Source organism: Anabas testudineus, chromosome 24 (assembly GCF_900324465.2).
Source record: "Anabas testudineus chromosome 24, fAnaTes1.2, whole genome shotgun sequence".
Taxonomy (NCBI): Eukaryota; Metazoa; Chordata; class Actinopteri; order Anabantiformes; family Anabantidae; genus Anabas; species Anabas testudineus.
In genome coordinates, this window is record NC_046632.1 from 13,675,309 (window position 1) to 13,701,553 (window position 26,245).

Sequence of the window (26,245 nt, forward strand, 5' to 3'; positions counted from 1 at the left end):
TAATGTGTGGTGTTTTGAAGCATTCAATTTAATTCTTGGTTTGCTTTGAGTAAGTAATTTTAACTCGAAGTCTACTGGTTAACTGTTGCACTATATATTGTCCATTCTGAAAATCTACTACAAACAAATTAAGAATGAAAAATATAAAAGGTATAAAACACTACATACTCAAACATAATATAATAATCAAAACTTCGAACTTAGCTAAATCCCACCTATTTGCTGCTTCCAGTTTCCTGGATGTCAATAATCAATGGATTGAAAACATAATTAGTCATGAGATGGTCAGTATGGAATATGTTTATCAATTATTAGTTGAATATATGCCTTTTTTAAAACAGTTAAACCTTTTAAGCAACGACTGTATTTGCTAGAACCAAGTTCCTGCTGCTGCAAGAAACAAAATAATCTCTTCTGCTGGACTGCACATTTATTGTAGTTTTACCTCTCATGATTTTCCATTTATTGAATTTACAATTTGAGCTGCTTGATGCTTCATTTTGCTTCCCTCCTGCTGGAAATAAGTTTTCATTGGTAAGATAATTTGCAGCATATTTAACTGCAGTTACACGTGGTGTTCTTGATGATTGCATGAGACCAGACGAACCTGCAGTAGAGCCACACTGTAGCTCATCATAGCTTCTGACTGTGACAAAATACCTCACTGGATTTAGAAAATTACACTGATGCTTCCTTCGCACTGTCATGTGAAAGTACAAACCATCTGTGCCCTTTCTTCCTTGTCTGCACAGGCCACTAAAGAGTTGAAACAGTACGACAACAAGATCATCGAGTGCACTTTTGCCAATGACAGCTGGGTGTTCATGAGGCAGAGGGTGGACAAGAGCTTCCCCAACTCCTACGATACAGCCATGGGTGAGGTTCTGTCCTTGTCTGTCCAGCAGTTATTTAATAATATATTACTGTCTCTGCTATCTGTGTCTGCATCTGAGTCACTAACAACCAGTCAGCCTGAGATTAATAGCTCATTTAATCTGTATTCCATGTCAGCCCCCTATCTTTGATTTCTGTATTATGAGACTGTCTGTTGCTGTCTGTGTGTGTGTTTGTGTGTGTTTACAACAGACATTCTTCATCTCATCACTGTGAATAGAGAAAATGACATTTGCTGCAAATGTTTGCCACAGTTACATAAGAGGTTTCATTGTTTAAAGCTGCACCACAATATTTTTAATGTGTGAAGGATTCTGTCATGTGATGAACCCAAAATTATCACTCAATCCTGCAGAAACTGGAGCATTTTACACTCTTTCACTTCATTATTTTAATTGTCTGACCCATCAGTGTTACTGTTTTGGTTCACTCAGTTTACCAGAAAGCTGTATTCAGCGAAAATATCTCTAATAAACCCATTGTACACAACCTGCCTGGAACCAAACAGCAGGCACATTTACCCAAATGAGTTTGTAGAGATAAAAACAGACCTAAACAAATGGGAGTACTGGAATTAACATATCATATTTTCATTATCATGATTTCAGCAGCATAATTGACACATCTGGCTGTGTTAGGCTTTAGAAATATGTTCCTTGCTTAAATAAGAATTTGTTTTATATCCAGTTTATTAACATTCTGAAAGTTTTTATCAGATTTTTTACACTGCTGTAAAATATTAATACACTGCCCATCCAAAGTGATCACCTGGATTTAACTAAGCAAATAGGTAAGAGCCTCCCATTGGATAATTACTGTATGGAGGTTATGAATGATGAAGTTATGGAACCCTTACTGATGCAGTGAGTAGCTTCTCATTTCTTAAACAATCATGTCTGAAGACACATCCTGTGGCTGTGGAAAAGGTGTTAATCTGTTTCAGAAAGTCAAATTATTTGCTGCACCAAGCAAAGAAAACATCTAAGGAGATTGATGAAACTACTAAAATTGGTTCAAGAACTGACCAACACATTAATAAAAACTGGAAGCATAGTGGGGAACCATCATGTTCGAGGATGAAATCTGCTCGGAAAAAATCTTGAATGACCGCGAAACAGTAGAACTCACGGCTATGTTTAATAGTGAAAAGTAAGAGCATTTCCACATGCACAATGCAAAGAGAACTCCATGGACTGGAACTAAAAAGCTGTGTAGCCATGAGAAAACCACTTGTCAGTGAGGCTCTGGAGCAATGGAAGAAGATCATGTGGTCTGAGTCCAGATTTACCCTATTCCAGAGTGATGGGGGCATCAGTGTAGGAAGAGAGACAGGTCAAGTGATGTACCCATCATGCCTAGTACCTACTGTACAAGCCTGTGGGGGCAGTGCTATGATCTGGGGTTGCTGCAGTTGGTCAGGTCTAGGTTCAGCAATGTTATGGTCCAGACCTTAACCCCATAAAGAATCTTTGGGATGTGCTAGAGAAGACTTAGTGCAGCGGCCCAACTCTCCCATCATCAATACAAGATCTTGGCAAATAAATAAATGCAACTCTGGACAAGAATAAATGTTGTGACATTGCAGAAAAACGATGCCACAGCGAATTTGTACCGTAATCAAAGGTAAAGCCAGTGTGTGACTTTTTTTTTTTTTTTTTTGGACAGGCTGTGTACCACACACATTCGCTGTGGCATCGTTTCAACAGTGGCCTTAAATGATCCTATCAAAATTGCACTGCTGTAACAGCTTCTTCGAACAAATGATAAAAAAAAAAACAAAGAGAGAAGAAATGGAAAAATAATGCAAAGCTAATAGTTTACCACAGCAATAAACCTTGTTTGTGTAGCACTTATCTCAGTGCTGACTTTATAGTACTGTGCAAGGAGGCACATAAAAGTACAAAATGAAGCAATAAAAACAGAAAGTACAAGCAAGAAATAATGCATTTAGACAATAAATTGACATGATAGAAAAGATAGTTCTGAATTATTGAGCTTTAGATGCTCAGATAGGTGATTGTGCAGCCTTGGAGCCCAGATGGCAAAAACACATTTTATTTAAAATCTATACCTAAAGCATTGCTTCACAAGTTTTCAACACTGTGTTCTATCCAGACTAGTACATAAGCATCTGCAAGTTGTTGGTAACATGGTATGTTGAAGAGCCAATAGAGTTAAGTGGGGAAAAGCTAATTTACACCCATAGCCCCACTGGTTAAAGTCCTAGTCAGTTTTTTTCTCATATACTGTAAGAGGTGTTGGACAGTCAGCTTGGATTAGCATGAAATTCTCCCTGGTGAGTTTCAGCAGTGTGTCTCTGCTGGGAAATATCTTCATAACAAGTTGAGGGTAAAAGACTGCAAACAGAGAAACATAGTGATAACTTCTCACTACAACTCCCAATGTGCATTTCAGCAAGAAAAATCTAATTACTGAGTTTAAAGTTGTGTTATTTGATCAGCTAACAGAGAGTAGAAGCTTGTGTTTAAAAACTAAAAACACCATCTGTAGCATACATCAGTTTCATTCTAAATTCATGGTCATCATTTTTTAATGAATTCTCTCTAATTAATGCTCTGCCCCAACTGATTTTATATTTTAGTACCAGGATTTGCACCACTTCCTGGCTTCTTCTCCATAGCAGCTGTGGTCAAGGCTCATCAGTACTGTAGCCTTCATTATCTTTACATTTACATTTAGCCATTTAGCAGACACTTTTATCCAAAGCGACTTACAAGTAGGGTACAATGGTAGTGGGAGCGTGAGGAGGTCTTGCCTAAGGACCCCTACTGGTGGTTGAACCGCGGTATCCCACAGGGGAGACGGTGATGTTACCACTACACTAACCAGCCGCTCTATCTTATTGGTCATTTATAGTTAGCCAGATAGCATAGCATAAACCCATGCAATGGTGATATTGTATAATTAACTACGGTGTTTCTATTTTATATAAGACGTCCTATATGTAATGTACATGTTTCCAAAGTATTTCAAAAATGTCACCCAGGGAGCAGAGCAATAGTTGTGCTGCGCTCCAGAGTGTGGAGGGCAGCTGGTGGTAACAGACGTAGACACATCGTAATGATAGATGTCAGAAAGCCACTGTAGATCAGTTAACATGGTGATCATTTAAAATCAACGCATTAACGGAAATGCATTATTACAGTTCCCTCCCTGATGTCTGTAGGTATAGCCGTCATCACATACCAAATTGTCCCCAAAGTCAGGCCTTATTGCTGCATTCGTGTCGTATCGTTTAAACTTTAATTACATGCAGTCAGGTGGGAAAAACTGTTCACGTCAACCTTCCACTTGTAATTCAGTGTCGTACGTCTAGGGAATTTCTGACCAATAATGTATCTTCCACTTAGCAGATAGAATTGTAGAAGTGCCACCACATCATTAGGGTGAGGCCAGAGGATTAAGCTCAACAACTGCGAGGAGCACAGCTAGGCTCCTGAGTGGACCGGCAGGTGGTGGTGAACAGTCTTATCTCAGAGAGCTGTGTCACAATTTACAAGTTCTGTTGGCTGCAGAAATTTATATATGTTATAATTAATTTTGCAAGATACAAGTCAAGGTGCAACCTTTCCGTCTCTAGAGTCCGTACTCGCGAGTTCAAACTAGCCAAGTCCGAACTCAACATATTCTGTGTTGACAAATGCCCAGACAGTACAGAGCAGTTGAATTAGCTGTGCAAGAACAAAACAGAGGGCTGATGTAATGCTAAAATAACAGCGCTACAGCATGATAACCAGGCAGCCAGAGCAGCACAATAGCTAAAATAGCCACACATATCAGACAAACAGCTGAAGTAGCTAAAGTAATGAGGCAGCAACATATCAAACAGGAAATACAGGGCAGCTAAAATAGCAACACTACATAACAAAACACCAGCCTCTACCTGCTGGAAGGTAGAAGCAGGAACTCACCGTGTAGGATGCGAGTGGGGTCGAACACATTATTTTTGTGCTTGTTTGCTGCAGGTCTTTTATTAAAAATGCACCTGGCACTGATTCCATAGTTGCTCTTTAGGATTGACTGAATAAGTGGTCCCCAACTCTTGTCCTCAAGGTCCCCTGTCCTGTTGGAAAACAATCAGAACCGTGTAAGGGTAAGGGTAAAGGATAGGTTAAAGTCTGTCTTAAAACAACTAGCAACGAGCACCTGAATGTTGTTTTAAGACAGATTAAACCTATCCTTGAATTCAGTGGTCCCCAACCCTGGTCCTAAAGGCACACTGTTGTGCTTGTTTGGGTTGGGGACCACTGCACTAAATGACTGAAACATCAATTCAGGCCCGTCACCTCCTCTGTAGTAACTTCCTTCCTCCTGTGTATGTTTATTTTTTTCTCCCCAGCTGTGTGTAAAAGCATCCAGGAGCCTGTCACCAAGGAAATCCTTTTGGAGTATCTGGACCGCTGTGCTCAGGGGGTCCAAGTTCAGAACCGGAAACACCCGCCAGACCCAGACTCTGAGCTGATGCCCCCTCCCCCTCCAAAGAGACCCAACAGGGCCATCCCATAGCCCACAGCTGGGCATTCTGGACTGCTCTACAGTTACAGTGTACATCATGCCACCAGCCACATCCACACCCTGACAGATATTTAAAGACAAACAGAACAGACATTTGCAGGCTTCCCTACCTTCAGCACATTTGCTTTATCAATCTGTACATGTAAGGACATCAGAAACCTTAAATTTGACTGCCTCAACGTCATTTCTTTCCCTTGTAGACTTTGTAGCTTTAATTTGTGGTGTTCTTATTAAAATGAAAAACACAATCCTCCGTTTATATTTTTTTGGTTTACTATTAGTTTTTTTTTTTTTTAAGTGTGAGCTAATTGATATTTATCAACAGGGACATTGTTATGGTTACAGATAAAACCTGACAATGTAGACCCCTGTTTCTGTTTTGTCTACAAGTTCCTTAAATTGCAATGAAGGAGGAGTAAACACAATCAAAGCTCCGTTCTCCTGTCTTAATGATTTGAAGTTAATCACTGTTCAGTTAATAGTGTTGGCTGCTGCTGTTAGTCAGGCTACAGGTCGGTGGCAAATTAAGGGAGAAAAACTGCATAAAACTTTTCACAAAACAGCTTAATGACTGCACATGCTATACCTCAAAATCTTTCTGATTTTATTTTCTTTAGTAAATTGAAGTTTACTAAATGCAACACTGCATTAAATTAGAGAACACTTTAAGGACACCTAAATTGTTTTTATAAATATGTAATCTTCATTGCTCAACATTTGAAGGACCTTTTGTGTTGTGACTGTATCGTGCTACTAGAACTGAAGTGTTTTACAGAATAATCAAAGCACAACAACAACAAAAAGAAAAACTTTATTTTGCAAAGAACACAATGATCAAAATTAAAGAACAGCAATGACTGTAGCACAGGTAAAGAAACATAACAAGATTTTCTCAAGGTTTCAACCGTCAGCAATTAGTAGGAATGTACAGGTCTTTGCTTTGAATAACTTCAGCACCCATGCGGCCACAGGACGTCACTAATCTCTCACATTGCTCTGGAGTGATTTTGCTCCGCTGTCTTTTCCACAGTTCTGTCATTGTCGTGGGGTTCTTGGCCATAACTTTGTCTAGAGGTTGGATTTTCTAGAGGTTGTCTATCGGGTTTAGATCAGGACTCTGGGCTGAGCATTTCATTATTTTTTTTGTTTTTTAGTTTGAAAAAAATTCCTGAGCTCCTCGGGAAAGGTTAGTCTAGCCATTTAATTCTTTATGCTACTGAAAGGTTTAGTCACTGCAGAGTGGACTTTCAGTCCAGATGCTCTTAAACATCGAGACAATGCATGATGAGACAGATCCTTACCCTGCACAGCATTGAACTGACGAGCAGTTCCAGCCGCAGAGTTGAACCGATTGCCTGTTGATATTCTCTGTATCATCCAGTCCAGATGACCAGCGTTCCTGGGTTTGTGACATTGTGTTCTCTAATGTTCATCTCCAGTGTTTGTTGTACAAGCATAACAGCAACACTTATAAAAAACATTTCCAAACAACCTTCATATGAAGCATAATTCCACTTTTACACCTTGTAGGGACACACACATTGTGGTGTGTGTGGGAAAAGTCCATAGGGCACCTTTAAAACAACATTTAGCTAGTTTAATTAAGATGAGGTACCCTCCTTAAAACAGGCGACTTTTCAACTTGCTAAGTTTGCTGTGCATGTTTATGAGAAGTATTAAACTACCATTTGTCGTCCCTATGTTCAGATATTCCAGCTCTAAGAGGAGTTTTTCTGTTTTCAGTTCAGATGGTGTCATCTGGTTGTTCACGTTTTAGACTTGGTCGACCTGCTCGTCTGAACCAATAAAGTTCAAAGTCAACCGTTTGGATGAAGGTGATGGTAACAAAAATGAAAAGGTGGTCTTTTATCAGCCGTCTCCCTGCTAATATCTAAAAGACAATTTTATCTGTGAATCAGCCTCCACTCACCCACTTATCTTGAAATACAAGGAGATGTGTCCACTTTACCACCAGCTGAAGATGTCCCAGAGGAATAACACATGAACCTGCATCACATTGTTGACCTTTGACCTCCCTGTGAAAGACGACAACATAATTTCTCATTAGATATTTTAAACATGCTCATCATTGTTCCTTTATTTCAATCCCACTGGTAAAACCTTGTTGCTAGGGAACATTTGTTGTTTTGTTTTTTTTTTGATGATGTTGTTTTTTTCTTCCCTTACGCTGTTGCTAGGAGTATTGCCCATCTGTAATGTTTATCCGAGCGAAATTATATTTCCAGTTTTGCTTTCTCTAAAACCAAAAGTGAACGATGCCACAGAAATGAGTCAACAACCAGTAAATATTTTTATTTCTGTGTTGACTAAAAGTACGGTCTTCACAACAATGGTTTTAAAAATCAGATTCTGCGCTCCTGAGCACTGAAAATGTTTATTTTTAGGCCTGAGAGTTAGATTATGTGATTATTTTAAGGTGAGGGTGATGCATTGGTTAGTCATGTAGCATGGAGAATTTAGATCAGGAGTGAATGAATATAAGTCAGTGGAGTATAACACAGGACGGTGAAACAAATCAAGTGTGTGTGTGTGTGTGTGTGTGTGTGTGTGTGTATTTTGAGTTGCTGTCTGCGCCTGCCTGAGGCGACTGTTCTCCTTATAGCAGAGATGGATGAGCTGTACTCTCAGGGCTCTCTTTCCCTCCGGCTGCACATGAAAGCTAGCTGATTCTCATCAAAGCCACGCTCACCTTTTGGTCGTGAGGTTGCTGCCGCTGAGACGTCACCGCTCTCATGCAGCAGGTGCAGGATCCACAGCAGCAGACCTATTTATACCTATTTCCCACCCCCCATCTTAAATTCCATTCACTTAAATTCATCCTCCATCCTCTCAAACCTCGCTACTAGCTGCCTGATCTAATATTAACTGGAACCTGGTTTATTTCTAACGCTGCCTTTGGCAACACGTCCTTTCGTTGCAGGGGTCTCTGCATCATTTTCCACCTGAAAACACTGCTAGGATATAACCTCAAGAAAACACACACATACACATGAAAGGCAGATCCAGGAACATCAATAATGTGTATTCTCTGGGTGTTTGTACCCTGGAGTGCAGAAGGCATGAAAGGAGTGCTGCGACCGTGTGGACCTGGAAATGTAAGCACACTTGGTGTCTTTGCAGGAGCTCAGGTGGTGCAGTGGAGATTATGAGGCTCTTTTTGTTTTATTTCTTCAACTCAGGTGTTGGACTCTAGACACCTCTGAGCTCTACAATCATATTAAATTAGCAGAAGCAACCTGCAGGTCATTATCGTCTCAATATATGATCTGCATTTTCAATAATGCTTCACTGTGGTTCTCTTCATTTCTGTAATCTGAGGTGCAAGGAGGAGTTTTCTGTGGCGTTTGTGTACTGATGTGTGCCCAGTCCACATTCATTTCTAGTATGTATGTGTATGTATATATATATATATATATATATATATAAGCAAACTACAATCCATAATTTTCACTGCTATAATCTCAAAATAGAGGAACATGAGCTTCATGAACCTTGAATCGGGTCTTCATCACACTGATTTTAATAACAAGCTCTCAGTAATGAAGTCAGACAGTTCTGACCTGATTACCCCGCTGAAATTAGAAATTTAATTGCATACATTTTTCAGCTTCTGTTATGAGGAGGAGGCATGGCGCCACAAATCTATTATCGTCGAATCTCCCGCTCATAAGCTCCTCTCAGGCGTGATGCCACACAGCAACAAATGACTCCCATTTGGGGCAAATGACGATGAAGTTGCTGCCCTGGTCCCCTCTCTCCATCACGACTCTGCCATCGTCATGCTAATGCACAGTGATCCGTTTTCCCGTGAACACAAAGGAGAGTGTCTGCTGTAGCATTTTTAGAGACGTTTAATGTGTTTATAGGAAAACTGCAGGTTATTTCAAATTAGCTTTTGGCTATAGCTTCAGAGCATAGCTGCTCTGATTTGTAACTCTGCACAACAATTTAACACATCCCAAGACTTAACTTGTTTTTAATTTGAGCTGATGCAACACTTAACACAGCTCTCATTTGGAGAAATTATGACGAAACTTAACTTTTTAAGAGGGAAAAATTAAAAAAATTTAATTATAATGACAATTTCATGCAAACATGCAGTATTTAATTTAAAATATATGTATATTTAAAAAGAAATGGTGCAAAGATTATCATAGAGTGGAGAGGTGTCCAAACCTACTCTTACTCTTGTCATGAAACATTTGGAGCGAGGCTCGTCCTTACAGAGAATCAGAGAATGTCAATAATTTCTGCTTGATTAGTTCATTTTGAAGAATCTGCATGTATTCTGATATTATAACGACAACTAGCTGAAGCACAGCGAAGGGCAGGGCGGGTGTGTGTCCGTGTCACTGCAGCAAAGTGCAGCAGAACAGGGCTCCGAGTCTTTAGTGCCAGCTTGGCGTTGCAGGTCGTTGCTGTGTTTTATCCTGCATGCATCTGCAAACTCACACAGTGTAGCCTCATTAGCTCACTACATCAGGAACCTACACAAAAGTATCATTTAGTTCAATTTAGTTCTCTGCAGATATTAATCAGTCCTGTACGGCTTTGACTCCCACCGTGGGTGGTTAAATTCAGAAATTAAAGGAAGTAGGAATAATCTATCTGACACAATGTAAAATGTCTTATTTTACATTGTGTCAGACTGAAATAACACCACCAGAGCCTCAGACATTTTTGCTATCTATGTAGTATTAGCTTTGACCACTTATCTGAGGTGTTTATGAGGTGTAAAGTCTGTGTAGTTCACCATTTACCCAGTGCCTGCTCTGTTAAAGCCCCAGCGACTGGATGCAGGGAAATAGGCATCAACGATTGCCTGTATTTACGCTGAAAAGGTCAGGCCATTTTTGGATTGAATTTTCCCGTGATGATAAAACCAGACTCCAGTAACTGTAGCACACATCGTTGCCCCTTTAGCACGACAACATTTGCAGTAATCAACATCAAATCACTTTACCAATAAGTTTTCTGCAGTTCCACCGAGGTTTTATAAAGTCAATGATTTTTTTTTTTCTCCCCATCGGCTACTGAGGAGTCAGAACCCAGAAATTTAAAGAATGAAATGCGAGTTCTTTTTTTTTTTCTTTACTCCATTAACTCTGGTGCATGTTAGAATGTCAACGCTGGAAGAGAAGGAGGCGAAAGGACACATTTCGCCCAATAGGGGTAATTTTCTTTTTTGTTTTCTGACATTTTCAAAATCATTAAGAGCACCTGCAAAATCTTTGAAGCTGATGGCTAAATCACAAAGACTGTAGTTTAGCTGCATTTGATAATACTTTAATTATGGTGGCAGATTTAGTGTGGTCGGCTTGTACTGTTGCTATGAATCCCCCAGTCTCAGTGTGACTACCTCGAAAAAGGATCAAAGGTGAACCACAAAGCACAACAGACAGCATTTTCACATCCAAATAAACAAGTACTACCTTTAGATTTATATACAGCCTCTGCGATCTTATGACTGCTGTTATTGTTGCACCCATTTTTAGCAATGTCACCATGTTCCCGGTTAGTAAGATGGTACCACTGGTCTGAGCCATGTCCACTGATGAGCTCCATGTAGAGAGGTATATAGATTTTTAAAACAAGAAAGAGAGCACTGGTATCGGATCTGAAGCACTAATATTGAGAAGCATTGCTGAACGGTTTTATGATGTTTGTATCAGGTATTAAATTGAATTGTCAAAAAAAATCCATTGTTAACATTGTTAACTCTGTTCATGAGTCAACTGTGCTCAAAACATTGAACAGGAGTTGTATCTACAACAGGACATCGCAGATGAAGCCATTGCTCTCCATTGCAGCATGCCTGAAATTTGCCAAAGGCAACCATGACACTCAACAACATTACTGGGAAAATGTCTCGTGGACATAGACACAATTGTTTGGGAAGAACATGCAGGACTACATACGGTGCAAAAAGAAAAAAGGTGTACCAACAAGAAAACATCATCCAGCAGTGAAGTAGCTCTGCTGCCTCTGGACCTAGACCCAGATTTATCAAGGTATCTTACAGAATTACGTCACGGTGGCTGTCCACAAGCTGGAGCTCAGATGAAGATGGATGATGCGGCAGGAAAACCTTAGAGAAAATCTAACACAGAATGGCTTCAGAGACATAACATCCACCTTCCAGAGTGGACCAGTCAGAGCCCAGACCTCCACCCAATAGAATGACCTCAAGAGAGCCGTTCACACCAGACATCCTAAGAGTAGGATGATGCAGCTCAGTGGTCTGAATCGTGCAGGTCTACTCCACAGCTACAGGAAGCAGCGCTTGAGGTTATTACTGCCAAATGTGGTTCAACCACTTATTAAAACACTTTTTTCCACCATCACTCTGTGTGTTTAATTGCTGTGTTTATTTAATACATGAAAGATCGTCACTTGTTTTCAGTTTGAAAATATTGTGTTGGATTTTGCCTTTATTCACACCATACTGTGTATGTTATCAAAGCGAGACTCACTAATAGTGTGTAATATTATCCCCATTTTTTACAATTCATTACAGCACATTGAGTCAAAGGCACAGAGGACTTGGAGAGAGATCAGAGGGCAGCGTGGTGCAGTCAGAAAGAGGCCAACTGGGAACAGGTTTAAACACTTTAGCTTCCAAACTAATTTGTTTTGTTTCAAACTTTTATCCTGAAACTACAGTAAATGTCATTTCTACCACTGTTGAAACTCGACTCATACAAGAGCCTAAAAGTCACAGTGTCTTTTTTTCTAGTCTGAAAACATCATGGACATGTGGTACTAAATTGCTGGAGTGCTCTTTGACCATCACATTTTTTACAGAATGTGAAAAAAGGTGATTTTCGTGTTTCGGTTCACACTTCACACAGCATTAGCTTTGTGCCTGGGACATCAGATTAATACATAGAGAGCACTTAACAGTAGCAACTGGATGTCATATGGCACAAAGAGCCTGCTCCATGTGCAGAAGCACCAAAAGTGTTTTATTTCAAAGCACTAATCCTCATCTACTCTCACGCTTGCACATTATCAATATAAGTTCACTAGTTCAACGGGAGGCACCGTTCAAATAAATAATTGAGACCCCTCCAGCGAACAACAACCCTCACAAGTGATGCTGCTCTGATGTGAAGCCCTGAGCTCTCTGTGATCAATAGCAGGTTTTAGGAGTCCACAGCTGGACAGTTGTGTGGCCCCTGACTCTATTCTTGCTTCAGTTGCCCATGGTAACCAACATGGCGCCTGCACTCCATGATGCTGTAGACAACATCACGTCGGTGCCCTGCAGTAAACATTTCTCCTGAGTGTTCGTTTTAATTCGTTTTCATTTGTTATTCCACTGCCGTCTGACCGACCAGGCTGCTTTTATTGTTTCTCTATGTTCTGTTTTCACAAGATGGGTGTGCTGCATGAATGAGATAATGTTGGTTACAATTAACATTAAATGGGGGTAAAATTCTTTTTTCCTGGTAGGAAGTAAACTTAGGTTCACTGCACTCTGCCCACAGAAAACTGGATAAAGCTGATCTCGTCAATCTTTTGTTTCTAACACACCCGTAGTGAAGTACAGCAGAGGCAGCATCATGATTTAGAGCTGCTTCGCTGCGTCAGGGCCTGGACAGCTTGGCATTGTGGAGGGGAAATTCATTCCCAAGTTGATCAAGGTACCTTACAGGAGAATGTCAGCTCAGGCATCTCTGTAAGGAAGAACAGTCTAAAAATTCCTCCTGAGTGTTGGTGTGCAGGTTTTGAGCCACAATTACAGGATGTACGTGTCACTTACTTTTTCCACCAGGTCTCTGAATAGGTGCTCATTCTGTTCTTTCTCTTTCTCTCTTTTCTCTTTTGCATTCGGGATTAATTGTAGATTTTAGTCCAATGTTTGATTCACCAGGAACCAAGTCTAGTTTTTCTATTAAACAGTTGCTAGCTGCCATTTTGGGCAAATTTCACATCCAGCCTTGTTTTACAGATGATTTCATATCTTCCTCTGGGTCAACTTTGTTCTTTCTAAAGATATTTCTACACGTATTTGTCACAAGCAGATATTTTTGTTTTCTTGTTGGTGCAATTTCCAGATGTAAATCTCAGTATAATTACACTAAAATGTGATCTCCAGAATCTCTCCCCTACTGGGTCTTGCAGATCTACAGATTATCATACTCAAAGAAGTGGCACTGAGGTTTGGTGACAAGTAAATTGGATTTGGCAGAGGCATGTACAGCAAAAGCCATTTTTCATGTGGTATAGCTGCAGGACAGTATACGGCTGCTGCTGCTGATGTATGAAAATGATGGAGAGGGAAATGTCCCTACTCAGTTGGAATATCAATAAACTTTACTTATCCTTCACCAAGTTTCATTGCGATGCAGTCTTATCTTGCCACGCCTCATTTTGTACAGAGAAACATTAACGGTGAGGTGTGGAGACTGGTAGTGTGTGTCCAATGTGGAGCTGTAAAGGAAATGAACTCGACAACGGCTTCTTGAACAACACTGCAATCATAATGACAGATTTGATACAGACGAAAGACTTTTTAAGCTGCAGTGCTGCCTGTAAAATAACTCCCACTGTCAACATGAGACTAAATAGTGAGGAAGTATCCCTACATTATTGATATGTCTCCACTGGTCTTAACACTCATTTTACCCCTTCGATCTTTGTCTGTGAAGCTCCCTTTATATTGCTTTTCATGAACAAATTATGCTTAATACAGCTTTGTCTGAAACCATAGTCCATCCAGCTGCATATACGGATCCATCTCAATCACTACACTGATTAATGAAGAATAAATCAGATTATTAACATGTTCCTGTTGTTCTTCAATGTAAGTGCTTTAGTGGTCAAATGATCAGAAGTCAGTATGTCATGAACAATATGATTTGTGGTCAATTTATTTGGGTTGATTTTTTAATTTCAGCATGTACAGTGATTATAATTACTCCATCACAACTCATTATTATTTCCTTTACTGCCATACCTGTATTGTACAAAAGGAAAGCTCTATTGCATTACACTAAAGTGGAAATAAAATAAAATGAAACAAGAATGAACATGAACATACAAACAGATTCTATTGTGAAACAGTTAAACTTTACTAAATCGTGAAAACAGCTTTATTTGGGACAGTCTCAAATTAGAGACGAGGTCTTATTTTTAAATCCCCCTGTTCCCCAGTTAATGCAAACTCAGAGCTCTTGCTATCTTTTCTTTTTTCTTTTTTTATGCTTTGAAAGCCTGCAGAAATGAGCAGGATAAAGTGTTTGCAGTAGCAGAAAAGTAGAAACACTGGAATTAAGGATAAATGCAAATCATCCAAGCAATTATGTAATTCTCTGCACACTGGTGCGGGCAGTAAATTTCACTGTTGGAAATGACGCCGTGGAGGAGCTGTATGTATGTACAGATGTTACAGATACTATAGACATAAACATTCAAAACATATAGTTTATTGTGTGCAAACAAATTTAGGGGTTCCTAGCCTTAACTTGAGTTTTAAAGTATTTGATACATATACTCTTAGAGGACCATGACCTGTGACTGAGAACAAGCTTTCTGACACTAGGCAGCACGTTTTGCTCCAGAATGCCTTGACAGTCTTGAGATTTCATTGCACTCTGTACAGATTCATGAAACCCTGTGCCAGTTTCAGCAAAGCAGCCCCAGAACATAACCAAGCCCCTTCCATGTGCCACAGTAGGTACAGTGTTCTTTTCCTTGTATTCTTGCTGATGTGACTTGCCAAGATGTTTCAGTTTTGTGTCATCTGTCCAAAGGACATTCTCCCAGAAGCTTTGTGGCTTGTCAGTGTTTTTACACTTTACAGAAATGCAATGTGGTCCCAGTCACTCCAGATAATCCTATCACCAGACCGAAGCTAGTAACTCTCTGCAGACCCCCACAATGAAATTGTATGAGGTATAGGTCAGGGCAGGGGTATATATATATATATATATATACCACCAGGACTTGTCCCAGAGTTGACAGTTTGGCTGTCCAACCAAACTAATTAACTGAACCAGAAGTACCTTGTTCAGGGAGATGACCATTAACCCAACACTCACTTAAACAGAGCTTCAGAGGTTCCCTACAGAAAAGTATCAGCGACGAGTCAGAGCGGTCCGAGTTGTGAGAGGAGTAAATGCAGTCAAATCAGTTTTGATATTTAATGTATACACTCAGGGTTTTGAGTCTATGCTGGTGGAAAAAAAGGTGGCTTTTAAAATCTGTAGCAAAGAAAGAGAAATATTGATTTTTCCTCATATTTGAGGAACACCAGATACCAGAAAGACAAGCCAGTCAAAAGCAAACCCAGTAGACTTTGCCTGATAGATTTTCTCTTCACTTTTTCTGATGAACCACTAATTAACCAACTTGCTTGTCTCTAATTAGAAAATATGCCTTTATTTCTGGTATCAATTACAGGCCCATATTACTCAAAGCAAAAGGCATTCATGCCAAAGCCGGTGCTTTAATAGAAAACCTTGTTAAAGCGGTACCAGATGTATTGCAGGTTGCTGTGGCTGTGCTCAGCCTCTACAGCTGTCACCACTGGATTTCTGTGAACTCGTCCTCCCCTCTGCTTCCTGCTGCAGTAAAGACATGAGGCATTTGAAACTCGAGACTGAGACACTTATAGTGGGGAAAACTCCAAGCTTCATTCAGCCAACAGTGTGTTTATTAAAGTAGCTGGTCCACTGTGCTTTTATATTCGGACTCTTTTCAAAAAGCCTGAAACAAGTGATTGATATAAAGGAAACTACAGTGTCATCATGTTGTAATTTCTCTAAATGGAAAAAAAGAGTCGCTCTTTATGTTGTTGAATAGTCTCAGCTATGATTCATTCACAGAGAAAAAAAACACACAATAGTAGTAATATATCACAAATTGCTTTTATAAAATTCTGTGCATCAAAAAGATATTTCACTGCTTTAAATCCGACAATTTGGCTGTGAGGCTGGAAAGAAAATAGATGCTGGTAATTGCACCCCAGCTGCTATTTGTAATTATGTATTTTTGAAATCCAAGAGCAGAAAATCGAGTCAGGATTTTAGTGTGAGGGGGTGTTTGTAATTGATATAATGGAGCTAGGGGAAAAGCTTTGAAATCGAGCTTTAGCGAGAAGAGCAGAGAAAAGCCTTTATGCAACTGCTGCACAGGCTCTTTGTCTTTCTGAGCAGAGGCAACACAAAGTAACGCTGATATGAATTACAGCATTATTTTGTAAGGATTTAAGAGGCTGGATTCCCCAACAATATTGGCCCCTGGTACATCAAAGAGCGTCTTCTTACTCTGAATAAGGAGGCTCCGTGTTGTTCAGCATCCACGGTGGTTTAATAGTGGACAGAATTAATGAACGTCTCTTTCTACCAGAACATCTCAGGATTAGCACCTTAGTAAAATAACAACTCATCCTTCGGATGGAGAACATTGTATTATACAGTGAGTCTGCTCTGTTTCCAGCTGAGTGATGCCCTCAGATCTCAAAACGCTGTGTCATACTTTCAGGCAAATACAGTTTGATGCTGGGAGAAACAAAGACACCTACCAGCAACCCCACCGCCACTGATATTGGACCATTCTGCTACACGCAGCTTATGCCCATGTCGATATTTCTACAGTGCAGTTTTCTGCATAATTACTACAGTATGGTAAATCGTAGGTAAAAGGTCTGTTGTCATGAAAAATAAATGGTTAAACTATTGTTAACAGTTTAGAGGTGCTACATACAGCATCCATCATCCAACCTCCACACATTTAAACAGGACTTACAAGGACTTAAGAACATTCCCCATGTAGATCTGCCTCATTGACACATAACAACTGTAACTGTGTTTCTTGTTCATTATGTCTTTTATGTCTTTTCATCAACATGTGGATGGATCCCATTGTTTTATGGATCATTTTAAGACTATTCAGTCTGTTGTTTTATTTATTGTAATACAGTGCAGGAATGGTGGAGAGCATGTTATGAGATAGTGACACCTGCTTTGCAAGATTAGTGTTGGTAAAAAAGGGGAAGCTGTAGCTTACTGGGCTTTTTTGAGACGTGTTTCATTCTCTACAAGGGTCATAAACATTCAGGAGAAAACATTTACAGCCCTGCTGACTCGTGACTGTCCCTGCATTATGTTCTTATATATACATATTCTGCACTCGGCTGCACTTATCTGTTGATGTCCTCAGACGAAACTAAATGAGAAATCCAGCTTTAGCTGCACAGACAAAACTTGTTAGTACGATCTGTTCAAGTGGATGGATGAAGGAAGCTAAGAGGCGTAAAGGTGATGAATTAATAGCCGACTGGGGATTGAAACCAGATGAAAGTCAAGTCCAGGAACCCAGGGAGCTGGTGCTCAGCGTGCGTGCAGCATTTCGTTGATGAGGCATGTCATGGCTGCGTCTTTGAGGATCTGTACTGAAAGAGAAAGAGAAGAAGGACGTTAAAGGAAAATGGGTGTGAAGGATATGAGAAGACAAACAGGAGAAAAACAGGGTTCTAAATATTGTGAGAATAAATTAAACATGAAGTGTTGTAACTGTATGCAGTACGCATTTTGTAGCTGAACAACCATTCTTATTAAGTGTTTGGACCAAGTGTGGCCAATAAACAATAACCTCAATATAGCTCAAATAGTATGAAAGACCTGAAGAGATGTGTGCTGACCCATCTGAGACCTGAGGTGAAAACCAGGTTAGGTGTAGATGATGTCATCGTCTCTCTCTCCTGCACAAATCCCCGTGAGGATCATGTTCTTTATTCCGGTGCCTTTAATACAATCCAGCTCCTGAAATTGCAGGTAGACTCCTCCACAAGCTCCTGACCACAGTTTGTCCTAATAAATAAGCAAAATCCAATAACGTAATGAAGTTAATGAAACAAACAGTAACAGTAGAGTATCTTCTGATGACATTTTCATGTTTTCTTGCTATTTGGTTTAATTTATTGTTTCTTTTCACCTCAGAAATATGGAATTTGTCCTCAAGTTCAACTTTTAACAGCTGAGACAGAGCAAACCACTAAATCAATTTCTAAGCATAATGAGGTATTGACAGTACCATGCTTTGTGTCCTCAGACCGTGTTTTAGATGAATGCTTGTAATGATTTTACAAAAGTTTGGACCCAAACACAGAACAAGGAACTGAAAAAACAAGGGAGTGAAGTTTTATCACAAGAAGGATGTTACAGGAAAATAAAATAAAAAAAAACCTCTTCGAAAATTAAACAAAGTCTTCAGGGAAATCTGCAAACTGTATACAGAACAATCTCCTGAACAGAGTACAGTCCCTACATATAGAAAGAAAGCGAGACATGAAACTCAAACAGTGTGGGTCGAAGAAAAATACTCTTTAAGCACAAACAAGAGTCACTATAGCAGAAAAGTCATAGATCAAGCAAACATCTGTAGTGTTTATTATAGTCCCTAAAACATGGAAGGCTGTAAACGCTTCATACAATACATTCAACTTCAATTAGTCCTTGAATTAAAACTAACAGTCTACACAATAAGCACATCTTGACTGTTGTTTATTCCTAATTTATTGTGCTGATGCTGATGTGATGAGGCAAAATAATGAAAAGTGTGACTGTACACTGATCAGCCATAACACTGACTGGTGGAGTGAATAAAACTCACCTCATTACAGTGGCACGCGTCAAGGGGCAGGATATATTAGGCAGCAAGTGGACAGTCAGTTCTCGAAGCTGATGTGTTGGCTGCAGGAAAAATGGGAAGGTGTAAGTATGTGAGCAAGGTCAATGTCTACCAGGTGTAGTCCAAGGAAGGACAACTGGCAAACGGATGCCAGGGTCACGGCAGTCTGATCCTTGGAGGCATCACGTTGCAAACGTACAGGGCTTAATGGGTGTGTTGCTGATGTCTTGGTGCTAGATGTGAAGTCTCTGTAGACGTTTATCGATTTTCTGTGGTCAATTTCTCACGTCTCTTACTGGTCATTTTCTGTCTTTCTGTGCTCATTTTGTGCCTTTTAACTGAGGTCTGCGACTTTCAAACAAAGAAATATTAACATTCACATCATGTGGAGCCTCTGACACAAGGACTTCCCGACCAATCATCCGGTGCCCTGTAGAACCATTAGGTAATCCATCCATAAAGCAGACGACAGCCTTTCTTCAACATTAACAAAGAGCTGCAAGTGCCCAAAAATTACCAAAGAAGAGTTTATTTCATTAACATTTTATTCACACTATATTAATAAAAAAAATAATCCCATCAACATTATGTTCCCTTCAAAACACATTTGCTTTTGCAAAGTAGTTGCACATAAGCATAATGTCTAGGTGACAGAATTGACGGTTGAATTGACAATTTAAAACTTAAAGTGTTAGCTTTAATAGCGTGTTTCTTTCTGAGTCCTGGCAAATGAGCATCCTTCAACTTGTTCACTTCTTGTCAGCTCAACCACAGCTTTGCAAACGGTGTCAAACCTCCTTCTCTTCTGTTTTGAAAAGTAAGAAAAAAGTGTTTATGCGGTGACAACGTGATGCGTGTGCACACATTCTGTAAAAGATGTAAATAGCACAAGGGGGAGATGACAGTCCTTTCTCCTCTCCCCCAGCTTGTCCATCAGTCACATCCACAGCTTTCTTCCCACACCAGCCTCCACCAGCAGCCTGCCTGCATCACTCATCCTAAACTCCAACGTAGACAACACCTCCCACCCTCTGAGTCTGCATAATGTTTCCTGCTGCACCGCCTGCACACACACACACACACACTGTCATCACAGTTCGGGTTCATCTTTAAACCAAAGAGAGGCCACTTTGGAATCTTTAGGCACAACTTTGTCATTTCTGCTTTTACACAGTGTGGATTCTCTTGCTCCATCTTAAGTAATGGTGCTGGTAATAACAACATGAACATTCAGTTTAACAGCAGCTGACTTCCTGTGACTGTAGTTTGGGGAGTACTTACATATGAATGGCATTAAACTTCCATTCGTATTAAAATATCCGTATGCTAGAAGATAAACATCATCTGGAGGAGTTCAAATCAACACTACAGCCTCCATAGTATGAGCAACTAGATGATGTCATCTGAACTGATAAACACCTCTAGATGATGTCATCTAAACACAAAACACCTCCAGATGATGTCACCTTGGGGTGTTTATCAGATAGAAGCATAAACACAAATTTAATACCATTCACATACATGTACAAATTTGCTGAATGACTGAAAGTACTTTGGGGTATGTTGGCGTAAATGGAAATGGTGCATTATAAAATTGTATTTCAGTGTAGTACTCAAATAAATATACTTAGTTACACAGTTTGTCAGATTGTATTTATACTGCTTTATTTGTATTTTATTTCAGTCAGTTAAAAGAACAATGTGACCTTGTAAAATGTAATGTTTCTCTGTACACATTGTGCAGTATTTCCCACGGGGGTGTTAAAATGATGGACAGATGCAGATCTGTACATTCTGTACAATCCAAATGTTTGACATAAACATATATGAAAAGGTGTCTCTAATATAGAAAAACACATTCACACACACACACACAGAGAAAGCTCTGATATTATAAAGAAGGTAACAGTTCATTGGAGGCACTTTTTCAAGTGATGTCCAATCATATACTCTCTTCATTTCCATCTGTTCTGTATCATATAACATTTAAAACAAGCTATTTAAATGCTGTCTCGTGAAAAAGCAAACAGTGTAGAGTCTTAGAGATGCATAGTCACGTTTATTGCTTTTTTTATGATGCGATGTGATATCCTGTAGATGAAAATTACTCATTAAATTCATGTAATGTTTACTGGTGATTATATGATGTTAGAATCACTTAAGGTTTAACTACTTTAACTAATTTAATTGTACTGTACTTTCAAATATTCACTCAAATTGTGTAAGAGATAAATATAAACTGTATAGAGATTTACTTTTTGTGGCTGCTGTTCAAAATGCTGCTATGCACAATTGTTTTCTCAGCAAATTCATAGATCTACCCGTACTTGGCATTCAGAGCTAAAGTTTTGTTGTAATACACTAAAATCAAAAACCCATTTGCTCTGATCTTCTTTAGTTTTTTCTCTATCTCTCTAGTTGCTGCTTAATCCCAGCCCTGCTTTACCCCAGCCCACTGCAAAAAGGAGCAATTAAAATGTCGTCCTATCTTATCTTCATCTGCATTTCAGCAAAGGAAAATTTGATTTTAATGTTATGTGTGGATGGTAAACGCAATCAGCCTACATAAATCATACCAGGACGCAGTCAGGATGCAAAACGAATACTAAGTTGAGGAATAGAGACTTTGTGTCACTAAGCTTTAGACTTTTACTTTAAACCTACCACATTTTACGACATGAAATAATTGCTAGCGTGCCTCTCAGCACCTTTAAAGTTTTACAGTAGTCTTCTCATCAAACTTTCATGAAAGCGAATAAGCATACATCCCAAAATGTCAAACTATTGCTTTAAAGGGAGGCTGCAACACAGAAAACCATCTCATCCCAAACGACTGACATGTTAAACATGGACTCTGTTTGTCCAAATGTAGTTTTAGAGCAGGACTAGTAAACAGCTGGTAAACCAAAGCTTAAGAGAGAAGCACAAACTGCCTTCAAGGAGCGGCGATAAAGTGCTCTGTCCACAGAAACCTGGTAAATATCTGCGGGCTGTGTGCATTTTTGGGTGCTGAACACTGTAAATTACTCTCTCAGCACCATTTGGAGCTGCCAGAGTGCAAAAAATTACGGTGTTCAGATGTGCAGCGAAAATGTGCAGTGATTTCATGTGCATGTTAGGCAAAGTTTGAAGCTTGTTTTACATGTGCGTGAGGGAGGGGGAGAAGGAAAAGGTCATAGTCGGGGACAGAAAAATACAGAAACTGACATAGCATATTCATACTGCAGCTGAAACACATAGAATATATTTATTTAGTTTGTTGGATATTAAGACCCGGTACTTCTTGTATGTGAATATAAGTTGTAGCATATTGTGACAAAAAGGATGAATGCTAAAAAAGCTGTGATCATTTTAAACAAATGTGCATTTTGTTTAGTAATGTCTAGATAAAATGCTGCCAAATAATAAATTAGGAAAACAATGGTTAGTTACAGCTGTAATTGTTGGAGGGGAGTCAATTTTTAGTTGTGTGGGGGATTTAAACAGTCCATTTCAGACGTTGAAAGCCTAACTAAGTCCCTGATACTACTTATGGAGTTGATTTTGTTTTAAAAAAGTGTGACTCTCATTATTATTTTTTTTTTTTCTAATTTCAGCCTCAGTCACAAAACTGACAACCATATGTTTGTATATGTATCTATATGAATGTCAAAACAATGAATTTAATGCAATACTATAATAATAAAATATGATAAAGAAAATATATAAAAGGGAACTTATTTATATCTTTAAAATTCACTAATGTGTTAAAGCCAAAAAGTGACATCAGTGTTTGATTTAAAGCTTCACCTGCTGTAGCACCTTTTACTGACTGTCAGGGTGTCTTATTAAAGGTTGTGTGTCCTACAGCACGGACTTCTGCTGGTTTTAGGCTCTCAGGGGATGAGTGGTGGACGTAATGTGAATGACTGCAGCCCCTCAGCGCTCACACTCCAGCTGGGCTCAGCTCTCCATGACCATATCTGTCCAGAGGCCTGTCGTTGAGCCACACGGGTGCAGGAATGCCAACATCTCATTTAAAGGGTCTCGGTTGTCATGACTCCCAGGCTCACCCTCAGTTCAGACGAGGCGCGTGTTTATCGTTTTCTACTCATTGTTCTTTTGTTCTTTGTGTCTTCATCTTGCCTCAAAGAGCTGTAATGCACCATTTGTGCGCAGCTCAGTAGCACTTGTCAGATCACGATGTGCTGGGCAGGAATATACGCCCACCTCGGCTCTGATGTGCAGCAGAGGAGGCATTTGTGCACCTACTGGATGTCCCTGGCATAATTGGCACTGAACATCTTGTTATTGGTCCTTTTGTTGGCGCAGCGCTGTCTGTTGTGAAGTCTTTCCCTGAGGAAAAAAAAAATGATTACGTTCTCTTGCTTTGTCTGTGCTCAACCTTGGCTGTGTCATGTGACTAGTCATTTCAATCCTCACTCGTTGTCATGCCAACAGTATATCTAAGGCGGTCGTGCCAGTTCCCTGGAGAGATGGGATGTTCGCACTTCACAGACACGCGGGTAGGTGCATACTGGGCCAGAGTGTAAGCTTTGGTTTGGCTGCTACACTCAAAGTACACTTAATTATTTTATTGTGTGAGATGTTTGACCAGCCCAAAAACACAAAACACATTTTTATTCTACACACATTTTTAAAATTTTTACTTTTATTGTTGTTGTGACTTTTGGCTTTTGAGTGCTCTTCAAAGACGAAGCCGGTGGTTTTCCATATTTGTGTTACTGTCAACAAATCCCATAAAAAAAAAACCTACAATAAATTGTCTACTCACAGTTATGTTGGTGAATGCAGACTTATTTTAGCTTAGTGGTGTGGTGCTCCATTGTTGTTCAAAACTATTAAAAACACACCAGCGAGCCACAAGATGACATGTTACAGAGTTTCAGGACTGAGGACGTTCAAATAAAGATCAGTATGAAATGGTAAAATAAAACCATCTGAGAATCAAACAATGCTCACACTGAGTGCAGCCTGTGATGAGGAAACATCTGTAAAAACATCGACTTTTAAAGTTTTTAAATCATTTCTGCATTTCATCATGTTTTCTATTTGGGTTCTTGTTTTTTCATCTCCTGCCATGTCGTGACTTGGTGCATTTTTCTAAAATATTTAATTCAAGTCAAATTGATTAAATTCAATTATTCTATTATTACTTTATTCTGGAACAATCCTGCAGCAAAAGTATCAAAGTGGTGAAATTATTTTATATTAACACAAGCTATTTCATTTAATATTATTATCACTGTCTGAGCTGATTCATGTTTTTTAGTTTAGTTTTTTTTTTTCAGTAGATCGGTCTCATGGGAAATTTAACATCACCTGCAAAATACACAATCCAACTATTACACTAAGTATATTTCTAAAAGTAACCTGTGTTCATTAGATCCAGAAATATCCAGAATATTATTGCTGTAATACAACAATAATCCTAAATTGTCTCTCTGTGTTTTGAAGATGAATTCCTAATAGATGCCTCCTGGCATGAAATTTCTGTATCACTGATTACTAATTAATTTTGTCTCGTATCTATTAGCTAACACCACTAATTAAATGAACTACTTTTTTAAAATTCTGATTCCCATGCAGCTATTACTGTGAGTGCTAAGATATAATGAGTTAAAGCCTGAGGCAATCCCAGTCCATATGGGACTTTTAGTCCTGCAGTAAGTCCTCGTTTGGCCCTGAGGTCTCCTCCCTGTCAGTCTTACCCGGAGCACCTTGAAACAGGAGGCGTCCAGTGGGCATCCTCACCAGCTGCCCTGCTAAGCTCCGTTCAACAGCCTCACACAAAGGCTGATCGACAGGCAGCCAGTTTCGCTGTACTTCTGAAACTCTCCGGAGAATTAAGCTGCGAGATAGCGGCTGCTCTCTCACCTGGGTGGGACACGTGTCTTTGTTCTGGGAGCTCAGATTCAGAACAGCTAGTTTCAACTGCATCGTGCTCCAGTACACTTTGATGTTTGAATGAAGCCAGGAGGAAAAAAAATCTGCCACCTGCAGAGAGCTAAAATATACTGTATGTCGTTAGACCTTTACTTATTAGACTTTTATTTCTGGGAAATCAGAACAAATGAACTCATAACAAAGTCAGAACAATAAGGCATTAAGGCACAATTATATCACTGACGGTCATTTTGGTTTAAAGTAAACTGATTTCACAATGGGAGCTTTCAGGGTGCAGACTCACTGTGCAAGATGTATTTACAAATCGAAGTTCCAATGTTCAAACATAAACCTGGAAACAGCATTTGATGAGTGTCACCTGATCGTTAACAGATGTCTGTTTAATATGGCGCTAAATCCAGAATCCACATTGTGTTTAATGGTGAGATGTAGAGCTAGCTGTTTGCCTGTTTCCAGTCTAACTAAAACACTTTTTAAGGACTATGCAATTATAATAAAAATAAGAGCTTAAAGCTGCACAGATGAGATGAAACAGTATCTTAATATGAAGGTGGACAAGAAACAGGGACGAACCTTCATTCGAGGGGCAAAGGACGCTCGTTTGAGGACAAAAATGTGCAGATTTTTGACAGAGAAAATAGATGGTTTCTGTGTTCAGTCGGAAAATCCTTCCCTTGACGAAGGTGGAGGTCTCAAGAATCTGTCTCCGCTTTATCATGCTGCTTTTGCATCCATACCTGGGATGATTAAGACCACTCCACACATCCACCAGAGAGGCCACCCCTAATGACCCATATAGGGGGTTTGATGGGCTGTAGGAGTTAGATCCTAATGACTCTGTTCTATTCATACTAGTTCTATTGTCCACCTATTAAAGTCAAGTGAGAAACGAAACCACCCGGTGGATAAATTTAGGTTCCTAACCGACAACTCCTCAGACTGAAGAAGTTACTTGGATGAGTTGTGACTACAGCTGCTGAAATGCTCACAGATGATGAAATGTGCTACGCTCTTTCTTTTCAGGCTCCCGTTTGAGGTTTAGGCCTCTTTCATTAGGATTACAGGGCCGTGTGTACATCCTGCCTTCAATAAATTAAAGCGAATCTTCAGCTTAGAGTTCACTGTGTTCACCCACGTTGGTCGTTTTGATTTGTAGTTCATCAAATGTGTATGAGAATGCTAGCAAAGGCAGTGTCATCAGTCCACATGCAGCAGCGGTGCTCATCCATGTGAGACATCCCCGACATTA

At 39.6% G+C, this 26,245-nt stretch overlaps 1 protein-coding gene across 1 annotated transcript in view; it reads left to right on the plus strand.

Moving 5' to 3' along the window:
* rngtt (RNA guanylyltransferase and 5'-phosphatase) overlaps positions 1 to 5,872 on the plus strand; it is a 73,499-nt gene extending 67,627 nt beyond the window's left edge. Inside the window, exons 15-16 of the mRNA XM_026341772.1 lie at positions 753 to 876; positions 5,255 to 5,872. Of these exons, the coding sequence (XP_026197557.1) occupies positions 753 to 876; positions 5,255 to 5,421 (291 nt within the window). The 3' untranslated portion in view covers positions 5,422 to 5,872. The remainder of the gene's footprint in view (positions 1 to 752; positions 877 to 5,254) is intronic.
* The last annotated feature ends 20,373 nt before the right edge of the window (positions 5,873 to 26,245 follow it).